We start from the raw sequence: 13,934 nt of genomic DNA, 5'->3' as shown, positions 1-13,934 counted from the left end.
TATGAGGATTTAATTCACTTTTCCACATACTCGCCAACACTTTTTGATGACAACCATCCTAGTGATTGTGAAATGGTATCTCATTGTATTCTTGAGTCCCTGGATCTTAAGCTGCTCAATTTATGGATCCAAAGAGACAGTGTTCCATAGATAGTAAGAAAATTAATCTATATCTAGCCATGTGAGAGTTATATGACCTTAGGCAAGTTGCTTTCCTTTATGAGCTTTGGTTTTCCTATCAAAACTGAGAGAACTAATTGTAATGCATTCTGCTGTCATATATAAATTAAAAAATTTACATTAAAAAAACAGAGAACTTTGAATTTTTGACATTTTTACTGCTTATAGATATCCAAGACATTCCTCCAGTCCCCACTCAGACATTCAATGAGAAATATTACAATATATCATACTCTGTTTTATAGACTAATTCCTATCTATCAAACAGGCCTCAACATAGATTAAAATCTGGGAAATTGAAAGGGAAGGCCATGGACAGAGAGAAAGTCAGGTCATGCATTTCTCCCACTGCTTGTATTTTGGGGGGAAGGTGTCATATAATATTCCTTTCATTCTTAAAGGATCAAAAATTAGTCTGATTTAGTGAAATTCTAAATGTTACCCTCTGGAAACAAATCTGCAAATAGCTTTCTTTTCAATATTGTAAGAGCCTATTTTTAACTGAATTTCTATATAATAGATATATACATTTTTCATAATTCCTTTTTGACAGATCTTCAGGATTTATTCCACAAGACTGGCCAGGATGTGGATGGGAAGCTGACCTACCAGGAAATCTGGAACTCTCTAGGTTCTACCTTGCCAGATCCAGAGAGCTTGAGAGCATTTGATTCCAATGGAGATGGAAGATACTCATTCCTGGAGCTAAGAGTAGCTTTAGGTGTCTAGCCACAACAGACGTTATTTTAGGAATGGATGTATACCCTGGACTACCTAAAATCTACTTACATAACAAAAACAACCCTTTTATGCATCAGCCCTCTAGTCCTCCAAACTATTGTAGCAAACATATTGCCACCTTCTAACTTGTTTGAAAAGCTATACAAAAGTTATTTTTTTAAAAAAGAAAACCATTTTACTTATAATCTGATGTTCATAAATCTATAATTTCCTGAAACCAGTAATATCTTACATTTTAAAATTGCCAGGAAAAGAAATAATAAAGCCCTCTTTTTTTTTCCTTCCTTTTTTTTGAAGGGAGGAGACCTTATCTTTTAAAACTGGAAAATGTATATACAGAGAGAATAAGCCACCTTTTATATTTCATATAAATTTGCCTTAAATAGCTGCACTTTATAGAGACTCAGAAGATGTCTTGTCTTCAAAAGATAGGCCTTTTCTGTTTGTAAATATTTAAAATGAAAGAAAAATTGTGCATATTGTGTGGAAAGTAGAAAGAATGATTTTAAGCAAGATGTGAACAAATTACTTATTTAAAAAAATCACTTATTTGGGTAACAACTGAAACTATATTCACATATACTTAACTCATCCCTCCTCCAAGGACAAGGTGCTGCCATGGGGTTTAGCCTGCAGATAGGGGCATTGATTCAGGGACTAGATGCTGTGGGACCAGTGCTGGCTCCATACTTTAAAAAGTTGGCTTCTGAGAGTTTATTCCTATTCCCTCAATGAATCCCAACATGTGAACCAGAGAAGTCTTCTTGAGGATTTTTCTCATTTTCTCATTTTTAATCCTCTTTTAGGGTTTAGGAACACAAAAAGTTATCCAGTGGGGAGCTACATTTTCCCTCAAGTGAATTAGATTATCTTTCCCTATCCACCTACACAAGTCTATCTTAAGGCTGTAGCTGGTTCCTACCTTCAGTAACGTCTCCATTCTGAATGGCAAAACCCAAGTCCCTAGTCACTGTCTCAGACTAGCCACCCAGGGTATTAGAGGAAAAGGGTACATCTGCTTTTAAAACAAGAAACTACCCCTTTGAGATTTTACCTGGGAGCCAACCAAGAACCTGATGGATTTCTTGGTGAGATGACTAAGGGCAAAAATAGTTGTGAAATGAAATGTGTGAAATCATATTGTTTTCTTACAGATATCAGCTCAGAAGTAGATACAGGCTTTCTGTCCAGAGGATGCCAAACTATAGCTGGCACTACAACAGAAGCCTTCATATGATGGTAGCAAGTGCAATACTTCTCCCTTATGGACCTGGTACAGCAGGTCCCGGAACTGGAAGGAATGGTCTAAGTCACTTGTATGTTGAGTTACACTTGCTGTGTTGTTCCCAAAGGCAATCTTTGGGTAGCACAAAAGGAAAACTTACAAAACTTAACTTTTCTGTAGTCAAGTGAGGGAGAAACTAGAGAAGCTCTCATGGCACCAACTTCTCTGGTAGAGTTCATTTTTCATTTAACTTGTCCAAGACCTATAAGCCAGTATAGTCCAGTACCCTGAAACATGTAAAGACTGGTTTTTTCTTTACATTGCATTCAGCTTGGTGTTAGCTAACCTTAAATTTTTTTGTAGAAGTATTAAAATTCAGTTAAAGCAGGACAACGTCTCTTCTAATGAATGTGTCTGCTTGTCATTCCCTTTTAAAATGTTTTTCTTTAACATTTCCCTTACCCATCTATGTTATTTCACTTTCATGGAAAAGTTAAAATTAGCCTGGCACTTTAGGAAACTTGATAATTTTTTGCTCTTCTGGCTGCTTTCCGTGCCCTCCTCCTTTTTAATATATACACCCTTACAGATTTTGTAACAACCAAATAAAGTTCTAGCAATAAATTGAATTATACTGCTATGTTTGTATATATTGTACCATAAATAGTATGTCTGTACCTGGAAGGTATTTTTTTGATAACTGATTTATATGAAATATACTTGAGGGTAATGTACCTTGTCCTTTTTAGTTTCAAGTTCTTATTCATAGGCAGATACATTCAGGACACCTTAACTCTTTGTAGTATGTATTTTTCTTTTACATCCAATAGCTATATCCGTGGAAAACTCAAGGTTTCTTTTTTTCAGTTTCTCTTCTGTTCTTCCTACTTCAAGCTTGTCTGCCAGCATCACCCCTGAGCTGTATATAATGCCAACCCCTCCCCTGCCAAGTCTGCCAGAGGCATCCATGCTGCACTCAGGCCTATGATACCTTTGTCATCCTGCCTGAGTAACTACCATGTCTCCCAGACAGGTAGGTATCTCAGCTTCCTTTGTTCAAGTTGAGCAGACTCTCCAGTTTACAAGCCCCAGAAACCTATCACTTAGTGTTAATTTGGGATTTATATCTGTATGCTGTCCCCACTTACCCAGCCTGTGCCTTGTGTTTGGCTATAGTGAAGCCTCACCTGCCACATTTTCAGCTCTGTGAGAAAGCTTGGGAAGTGAGTGGTATGAGTTTGACATTCATTGTAAATTCTTTTACCTGTTCCTTCTGGCAGCTCTTACCACTTCTCTCCTTAGTTTCCCAAAGCACAACCTTCTTGACTCTTTTATTCCATTGCCTTATATATATGTCGGCATAATGTTTACTTAAATAGCCTCCCCATAAGTCAGAGAGGCAAACAGGTACTGTAGAAAGAGAAGACCCAAAGGAATAAAGTGCCTGGCTTCAAGATGACTGCAGAGTACCTAGCACTCAGGAATGAGTCTGAGGCAACAAAGCTGAGGAATGGACCCGTCCCCTGCTGTTGGCTGTTTTGCATTCTGCTGCAGTTTCCTTTCTTTGCAGTTGCTGGACATAACCCCTAGAGCCCCCCTTGCTGGTCCTGCTGGTCACAGTTGAGGATTTTGACTATGATGGGCTCATACTCATAATGGCCTGTTGAGTTGTTTTTAGTGACAGCTTTTGTTTGCTGCACACCTCATTGGCTTGCTTGCCAACACCAACTAGATGTGGTTTCTTTCATAACCAAACCAGAACACATTTGGGTATCCTGAGACTTTATAGAGCGTGTATTGTTTGTTATATGAACCTAACCTACCTTTTTTCACATATTAAGAAATACAAATCTACTTTGTTCTAGTGGAGCTATTTTGGTAACATATAAGCAATTTTGGTTCTGTTTAGGGAGTGAATTCAAGGTTTTCATAACTCAATTTGAGCTTTATTTCATATCAGTGATTCAGCCATTTTAATTTATCTAAATAAAACATTTCTTTTTTTCTCTCACTGTGTCTTATTAAAGCCTCCTCCCATTCCTTTGGTTCTTAAGAGAAAGAAAATATGCTTTGATCCCTATGTTTAATGGATTCCTTCCTTCTTTGAAAGCAAGGGCTAACAGAAGTGGGCACAAAGCAAGTGTTCTAGAAAGAATCTACCTTCAGAATTAAAATATTGGGCCTAAAGAAGTGAAGACTGTAGGTCTTGGGCTTTAGGCATCTGCAGGGTTGAAGGGGACAAGGTGAAGAGGGGGCAAGTTGAGGGAGGAGTGAACCTCTGCCCCTGTTCTACCAGAGAAGATCCACTTGATCCTGTTTTATATTTTGAGATACAATATTAGGTCATGTTTTAAATGGGGGGGGGGGGTCCACTTACCTTTAAAAAAAAAAAAGTAAAAGAAAAGGCTTAAATCCATTGCTTGAGAGAGGTCATATAGATAGGACTAAGGCTTTACAGTTGCTGGACCTAATCCTTCAGCCCACACACAAGAAAAAAAAAGAAAAAATTAACTACATGTTTACTAAGTTCTGAGAATCACAATCTATCTCTCTCTCTCTCTCTCTCTCTCTCTCTCTCTCTCTCTCTCACACACACACACACACACACACACACACACATACACCCCACTCCACAAAATAGGCAAAAACTGGCCCTACCTCAGGGCAGTCTACATTTAAAGTTTAGATCAAATATGGTGAGTGGGTTTGCTCATTTCCAAAGTAAGTGCAGAAAATTTCTGTGACAGAACCAGGCTTTCATATCTTTAAGTTGGGGTCAAATAGCTCATAATTATCTTTGTGTGCAGACGCAGTTAGGGCATGGAAGACTTTACAAGGACGTGGAGATTTACAAGGTCAGCTATCTAAGGTAATACAGAGAACTAATGAACCTTACGCTGAATTTGTAGATAGGCTTATTCAAACAGCTTCCAGAATTTTGGGGGATACATAACAGGCAATGCCATTAATAAAACAACTGGCTTATGACCAAGCAAATCGTTGCTGCAGAAGACCATGAAGATATGAAGATTTAAACACATATATTAAATTATGTAGAGACATTAATGAACAAGGGCAAGTCTTGGCAGCTGCAGTACAACAGGCTTTAGATGCCAGGCCAAAAACATGCTATAATTGTGAACAAACAGGACATTTTAAAAGGAGTTGCCCCATAGGAGGAGGGTTTAACAAAACTAGATATCAAAGGAATAGAATACCGGGTATTTGCCCACGATGCTGTAGAGGGAGACATTGGGCTAATGAATGCCGTTCTCAAACCACCATAGAGGGTACTCCCTTATCAAAAAACGGACAAGGACCAGGTATTTACCCACGGTATCGTGGAGAAAGGCATCAGGCTCCATTGCCAAAAAACGGACTGGGGGGCCCAATGCTCCGGGGCCCACAACCACAAATATACGGGGCAGTGGAGGAACCCAGCAACACTATCAGGGTAGTGCCCAGGACACATTGTCCATTAAATCCCTTATCAGACAAACCCGCGGGAGCACAGGGTTGGACATCTGCGCCTCTGCCAGAGCAGTACTAACTCCAGAGATGGGAGTTCAAATCATTCCCACAGGAGTAAAAGGACCTCTTCCCCAAGGAACAGTAGGCTTATTATTGTGATGTAGTTCATCTACATTAAAAGGACTTATGATAAGTCCTGGGGTAATTGATCCCAAATATGTAGGTGAAATAAAAATTATAGCTAGTTCTCCAAGAGGTATATCAGTAATTTCACCAGGAGATAGAATAGCACAGTTGTTAATAATACCCAGCCTACATGATAAATTCTCCAGCCGTAGTGTAGAAAGAGTTTCCAGGGGATTAGGCTCTACAGGTGTAGATTGGGCTATGCTGTCTTTAAATTTAGATTCTCGCCCAATGCTAAAACTAAATATTCAAGGTCATGAGTTTAATGGGCTACTGGACACAGGTGCTGACCTTAGCATCATATCTCGTCAAGAATGGCCAAAACATTGGCCATTACAACAAGCCACTCAAACGCTTCGAGGCCTAGGAGTGGTGACTAATCCACACAGAAGTGCAATGATATTAGATTGGAAGGATCCTGAAGGATGTGAAGGAACTATACAGCCATATGTATTGGATCATCTTCCTATAAATTTATGGGAACGAGATGCCCTAGATCAATTAGGTTTGACATTAACAAATAACATCAATTCTAATGTGCCCACTACTAGGGCTAGACAAGGTTTTAGGAAAGAAAGAAGATTAGGAGAACAAGAACAAGGTATAGCAGAACCAATTCAAATAGATCAAGGAACAGACAGACATGGGTTGGATTTTCAGAAAGGGCCACTGAGACAATCAAAATTACTTGGAAATCAGAAAGACAAGTGTGGGTTCCTCAGTGGCCCCTGACTAAAGAAAATATACAAGTAGCCCATGATCTGGTCAAACAACAATTAGCGGAAGGACATATACAACCTTCTGTATCTCCCCATAATACTTCCATTTTTGTCATCAAAAAGAAATCTGGTAAATGGAGATTATTGCAAGATTTAAGAGCAATTAATAATGAGATGATTATTATGGGACCTGCTCAATCAGGGATTCCTCAATTGTCTGCTTTGCCAAAAACCTGGCATGTTTTAGCTATAGATATTAAAGATTTTTTTTTTCGATTCCAATTCATCCCGAGGATAGTCCACGTTTTGCATTTACTATCCCTGCACTAAATCATGAAGGTCCTGATCAGAGATATGAATGGAAAGTACTCCCTCAAGGGATGGCTAATAGTCCAACTATGTGTCAAATCTGTGTTAACAAAGCAATCCAGCCACTTAGAAATCAAAATCCTGAACTACAAATATTTCGCTATATGGATGATGTATTATTAGCACATAAAGATAAAAACACATTGCTGGAATATTATGCCACACGTACAAACTTATTAAAAAATTATAATCTAGAGATAGGAATAGATAAAGTACAATTAAATTTTCCAATTAATTATTTAGGAGTTCTATTATCCTCAACCATGGTCCGTCCACCAAAAATTCAAATACAAGTAGATCAACTCAAATCACTTAACGACTTTCAAAAGTTATTGGGAGACATAAATTGGATAAGGCCTTATCTAGACGTACCAACAGGAGAGTTGGGACCTTTATTTGATATTCTAAAAGGTCCATCAGATCCAAATTCACCCCACGGTGAATTTGGATCTGATGTTAACTCCTAAAGCTAGAAAGGCATTAAAAATTATTGAAACATATATGGAAAATATGCATTTGGATAGAATTGATATAAGTTTGCCTTTATTATTTATTGTACTACCAACAAAAAATATTCCTACAGGAGTATTTTGGTAAGAAGGTCCATTGTTGTGGATACATTTATCTTATTCTCCTAACACTATTCTTACTAGGTATCCTGAGGCTGTAGGACAATTAATACTCAAAGGAATAAGAGCAGCAAAGGGAGTGTTTGGAATTTCTCCCAATAAAATTATTACTCCATATACTATGGATCAAATTGATGAGTTAGCTAATGAGTTAAATACTTGGGCAATAATCATGTATAAATCTAATGTTTCATTTGATAATCATTTATCATCTAATCCTTTGTTGTCTTTTTGGTCTACGCATCCTATAGTTTTTCCTAAAATGACAAGAAAAACACCTATCATGAATGCTCCAAATATATTCACTGATGGGTCTAATAATGGTACAGCAGCAGTAGTTACCCCTGATCAAACTTTTACATTTTTAGTACCCAAACAATCAGCTCAAAAGGTAGAGCTTAATGCAGTTTTACAAGCTTTTGTGATGTTTAAAGATTCTGTATTTAATTTATTTTCTGATAATCAATATATAGTTAATGCTATGTATCCCTTGAAGATGCTGGTAGGATTTCCCCTTCCTCTTCTGCTTTCTCTTTGTTTTCCACTTTACAAAGTCTAATCTGGGACAGGAAAGATCCATTCTTTATAGGACATATTAGGGCCCATACAGGATTGCCTGGAGCCCTTAGTTTGGGCAATGATTTAGCAGATAAAACGACACATGACATACATATTTTCTCTACACTAGAAGAGGCTACAAATTTTCATAAAAGGTTTCATGTTAATGCTAATACTTTACAAAAGCGTTTTAAAATAACTAAGGAACAAGCCAGACACATGATAAAACAATGTCAAAATTGTGTGACCTTTTTACCACAAGTTAATCTTGGAGTCAATCCTAGAGGACTGATACCTAACCCTATTTGGCAGATGGACGTCACACACTTGCCAGAATTTGGAAAATTAAAATATTTACATGTTACAGTTTATACTTCTTCCGGATTTTTGATGGGCTCCCTTCATGCCGGAGAAAAAATTAAAGATGTTATAGCTCATTGCTTACAAAATTTTGCCACTGTGGGCGTTCCAAAACAGTTAAAAACAGATAATGGTCCTGGTTATACCTCTACCTCTTTTAAACAATTTTGCTCATCATTTGGTGTTAACTCATATAACAGGAATCCCATACAATCCACAGAGACAAGGCATTGTTGAAAGAGCTCATCAAACTATTAAAACGTACTTATTAAAGCAAAAAGAGGGAATTGGAAAAGGGTATATATCCCCAAAGATAAACTTAAAATAACTCTTTTTACTCTAAACTTTTTAAATTTGGTTTCATCAGGACTTAGTGCTGCAGAAATGCATATGTATCCAAAAAATGTACATAAGCCTAAGGTACTTTGGAAAGATATTCTAACAGGACAATGGAAAGGTCCTGACCCAGTGATTGTCTAGAGTCAGGGTTCTGTTTGTGTTTTTCCACAGGGAGAACAGCAGCCGATTTGGATTCCAGAGAGACTAACCAAAGCAATTTCTACAGACCAAAAAGAAGATAATTTGACTCAAATCCATAACAGCTGATATCCAGAGCTCCAGCTTGGCTATTCTTACATCTGCGACAGTGATTAACCAGGATGCTTTTTTCAATATCTATTTTATTATTGCCTTTTCCCACATCATAAAGTTCTATTTTATTTTTTGAGCTCATACAGACCTAAGTTAATGTTTTTCTGATCAGTTTTATTTTTTGACTGTGGAGTTTTTAAACATTGCAATGGAGATTTCACCTAGGTAAAGCTATAAGGCCTTTATTATTTTCTTATGTGTTATACGTTTGTGTGCACATTTGTGTTTTGTGTTGTATATCTGTGTGCGTATGTCCATAGATCATATATGAGGAGCGCTCATGAAAAAATGGATCCAAATTATTTTTTTTATTCACGTGATTTAAATGGTTTAATTTAAATTAGGTAAACAACTGTTAAGGATTGTTTTTAAAGGAGGTTAACAGATCTGTTTGTTTACTTTCACCTTTCCTTTTCATTATATTTAATAATTCTGTTCAGGATAATGTCTCTTTAGCATCATTGCCAGAATTCCCATCTCCATCCCAGTGGCAGTGAAGACTAAGATAAAACCAAACTACAGCTTCTATGATAGCTATCACAGTAAACTGTATAAACTGATGCATCAATGAATATAACTCAACAAGTAATGCTCAATCAAGGACTCAATTTACTTTGGGAGGAAATGGACATATTGATAGACTCCTCCGCTTTGAACTGCCTGCAGAACTTGCCTGGACTATATATCACTTGTATGCATTGTGAACTATCGTTTGGTGCAGCGAATTGTGGTAGTGCTGGCATATCTTTGCTGATGGTGTCACCAGTGATGTAATTTTTCCAAAGGAGCCATCAATTGGCTTGGTGTCATGGCATTTCTGTATCCTCCTCCCTTCTGCTAGTGATGGTCTAAAATTTGGGGGCCAACAGAGGTGAGGCAAAGAACCTCACTCCCCCACTGACACCAAGGCCAAATTGGGGGGCCAACAGAGGTGAGGCAAGAACCTCACCCCCCGCCACTGGTGCATAGGCCTATCCAAAAGTATGGCTGTATGCTGGACCGGTAGTCAGTGACGGGTATGATCCAATTGCAGTGGTATCAACCTAAGACAGGAGGCTGACGCCTAGAGGTCAGTTTTTCCCATGACGGGTAAGAACCATATGTTGAATTGGACAACCTACCAGGCACGATCCTTAAGCCACATTGCTTGTTGTTTAATTAATCAGAAGTGGGGAGATGCTGAGAGCCATTGCCAAGTAGGAATGATGCATGGCAATTTCTTTGTCAGCCTACTCCATGTTGCTTAGAGGAAGGACTCTCCATTGTGGAAATGGGCTTGCCTTTGGACCCAGGTCATTTGCAGTGACATTGCATGTATGCTTGAGTAAGGTGACCTTGCTCAAGGACCAGGGCGGATCCAGGTTTAGGGTGTATCCTGCTGGTATTAGGGAGTATCCCGCTCCTTGAGTTTAGGGAGGTTCCAGGTTTAAGGTGTACCCTGCTGGGAATAGGGCATATCCTGCTGCCTCAAGGGCCCGCCTGCTCCTTGAGTTCCCGTTGAGTTCTCGTGGGATTCAGAGATTATTTGGGATTCAGAGCCTAGTGGAGTACATGAATTTTGCCCAGAATCTACAAAGCTCTGAGTGGCTCGTGATCAAGGAGCAGGCGGGCGCTGGTAACAGCCCAGGGAGGGCCTGTGTTGATAGCTGCACTCATGCCATATTGGCATCGCTTGTTTATCCAGTACAGGAGTGAGCTGTAAGTGCCCACTGCTGAGCACGCTCCTCCTACTGGAGGTTCTTCTTCCAGTGCAGAAAGAGAATGCAGCCGCTAGTTATAATAGAGCACAGCCCCAGAAATACAAAGTACAATGAGACCCCCACTGAGGCAGTTAAAAAAGGGGAGAGGGGCAGGGTAACACTGCTCTAGCTTGGGACCTGAACTGTTTCTCATTCCTCGCCTTGCTTTGGTTCATTCATCCATTTATTCCTTCCCTCCCTCCTCAAAGATATGCCTCATCATTTTCTTAATTCAGTCAAAGCTAGATTTGCAGGGAGTCTAAGAGGCCACTTTAGCCTTTTACAGATAAGGAACACTAGGTCTAGAGGGGACATGACCTTCACGGACTCAGTCAGGCCTTCTGGCTCCCAATCCAGGACCCAACCAATCCATCAGATTGAGAACCCTCACTAAGGACAAGGCCCTCCTAGAAGTAAAAGTTCACCACTTGACAAGGACACCAATGTATCTTTTCTGGTTGGGCAGAACATGGTCTCTGCCTTCTAGGAATCCTTACTTTCCTAGAGGAGTCTATCTTACTATTTAGCACTCCATGGAGGCATCCACCACTCCATTCATGCAAAGGGAAAGTTTGTCCCCCACACTCAAAGGACTGAAGGGGTGCTTACTGCCAGGAAGGCCCATATCCTTCTTTTCGGAATCCATAAGGTTGAGTCTTGTTACCAGGCCTATGGCTCTGGAAAGAATGAACTCACCCACTAACCTGTCCACCAATGGGAGTCTCAGAAGGCTCAAGCCCCACTGTTCCCTAAAGAAGTCATCACCAGGTTCTGAACACTGGGAATTCCAGGGGTGGTGCTTGTGGAGGGGTTCTGAGTTGATGGGAGGAAGGGACTCCATCTGATGGCATCTCATGAGCATAGTTGTCTTCCATCAAAGACTGGTCCACCACAGAATTATCTGTTCCCAACTTCTTATGGTGAACTCACAGAACAGCCCCCAGGAAAGGGCCCTCACACCCTCAGGAGCTTATATTTATGTTGTCAGTTATTAGGGAGCCATTTCTAGATATCTTTTCCAGTGGTGAGTGGGGCAGATAGCACAATGAACATTGGGCAGCCCTGCCCCTAAGAAGTTTCTGACCAAGTTGTCAAAGGAAAAAAAAAAAAAAACATTGCTCAGGGGAACCAAGTGGTCCAAACCTCATTGTTTGGCTCTTGTAATCTCTCTTTTGTTTCTCTAACAAGTGCTGGCAAAGTATTTCCTGGGCATCATCAGGGCCTGTGGGAGCTCTACCCATGTGATCTTGCATCTCTTTCCAGCTTCATCTTCCTCTCCATCTTTCGTATACCTCTCCCTTCCAGTCATGCCAGGTTCCTCAAAGACCCTGTTTATTTACCTTGGGAGTTTAGCTCATGTGGCTCCTTCACTCAGGAGTGCCTTTTCCCACATTTCCACTAAACATCTCCTTATCCTCCCAGGTAGTCAACTCCCCTACTCTTGAGGCAAATAGTCCTTTCAGTTTGATTTCCCAAAACCACATCATCTCTAGTTCGAAGAGACTTGGAGCATTGTCTAATCCAACTTCCATCAGATACTCGAGTACTGAGGTCAGAACTTCCCTAACTCAGCAACTAATCCCCCAGAGTTCATTTGACTCAGGAACTTGCTTACATCTCCTGAGGCAGCTTGCTTCATTTATGACCAGCTCAGTTAGAAAGTCATTTCCTAATCAAGCCTAGGTCAGCTTCCCAATAGGTTGTCCTGGCTCAGCTCCTTGGCACCATTTAGTTACTTCCAACTTTAACAGTAGCCAGAATGATCCTTTTAAGAATAGATCATGTTACTCTGCTTAAATACACAGTGAATTCCCATCTCACTCAGATTTAAAACCACAATCCTTGATCAAGTCCTCCAAATCCCTGAGCAGTCTAACCAACCACTCCCATACCTCCTTAGACTCATTTTCACTGTCGTCCCCTTCACTCATTCACATAGAAAACCTCCTTGTTGTTCCACAAGCAGGGTACATATGCTCCTGCTTCAAGGTATTTGCCCTTGCTATTCCCCCTTCCTGGAAAGCTGTTCTGTCAGATATCCATGCAGATCATTCCCTCGTTTTCTTTGGGTTTCTGCTTGGGTGTTCCCCTTATCTCCATTTCTCTTAAACTGCTTTGTTTTTCAGCATAGCATGTATCATTACCTAACATTTATTTATTGTCTGTTTCACTCCACTGGAATGTAAGCACCTCAAGTTAATGTAAACAAGAATCTAAGAATTTCAGATGGTGATAACTGCTATGAAGAGAATAAAGTAGGGTAAAATAAGAGGGCAAAATAAGGAAGAAGAAAAGAAGAAGAAGAAGAAGAAGGAGAAGGAGAAGGAGAAGGAGAAGGAGAAGGAGAAGGAGAAGGAGAAGGAGAAGAAGAAGAAGAAGAAGAAGAAGAAGAAGAAGAAGAAGAAGAAGAAGAAGAGGAGGAGGAGAAGATTCATCAATAAAGGTTCCTTTGAGGTGCTGACATGGAAACTAAGCCCTAGATGATAATGAGGCAGCAAGTGTGGATCTATACAGAGAGAACAAGTGCAATGATCCTGAGCCAGGAACAGGCCATACTAATCCTCCACTACATTGCTACTAGCATAGAGCAGGGCAGATCTTCATATATATAGGTTCAACTGAGCAGAGTTTGAGGCTCCATCCCTGCCTCAGGAGAGGTTTCAGTCAGATAAGACCTAGGCAAGACTTCCACACAACGCAAACCAAAGACTGCTTGACAGAGAGTCCATTCATACTGGGAGCAAGTGAGCAGATTTGGCTGTAACTGTCCCTGACTTCAAGAGTTCACACTTGGTTCTAGAGGTGAAAAAGATAGTGGCATCTGGGTTGAGGAAGAATGCATTCCAGGATCCAAAAAGAGCCTAAAGACTTTTCAAAGTCAATTCCTGATGACTCTGGGAAGTAGTTCAGTTTGGCTGGCGCTGCAATTAGGAAACAAGGCTTTGGAAGCAGCTGCCATATTGAAAAGGCCATCTCTCGGGTAAAACATGGAGAAGTTAATTTTAGACCCTCAGTTTCCTCGTCTGTAAAATGAAAATAATGCCTGCCTCAAAGGATATGAATCGGATAAAGTTTACTACACCTAGAAGCCTTAGTAAAGAGAAGC

The 13,934-nt window shown here is 39.9% G+C and overlaps 1 protein-coding gene across 3 annotated transcripts in view; it reads left to right on the top strand.

Moving 5' to 3' along the window:
* Positions 1-2,775, top strand: part of Efcab14 (EF-hand calcium binding domain 14) — a 36,026-nt gene extending 33,251 nt beyond the window's left edge. For all 3 annotated transcript variants that reach the window (XM_040288616.2, XM_005317997.5, XM_013364543.4), the window contains one exon: positions 734-2,775. In XM_040288616.2, the coding sequence (XP_040144550.2) occupies positions 734-909 (176 nt within the window). In that variant the 3' untranslated portion in view covers positions 910-2,775. The remainder of the gene's footprint in view (positions 1-733) is intronic.
* Positions 2,776-13,934: the final 11,159 nt, after the last annotated feature.

Source organism: Ictidomys tridecemlineatus, chromosome 11, assembly GCF_052094955.1.
Source record: "Ictidomys tridecemlineatus isolate mIctTri1 chromosome 11, mIctTri1.hap1, whole genome shotgun sequence".
NCBI lineage: Eukaryota > Metazoa > Chordata > Mammalia > Rodentia > Sciuridae > Ictidomys > Ictidomys tridecemlineatus.
The sequence above is the reverse complement of the archived record's forward strand: the minus strand, read 5'-3'. Positions and strand labels throughout refer to the sequence as shown.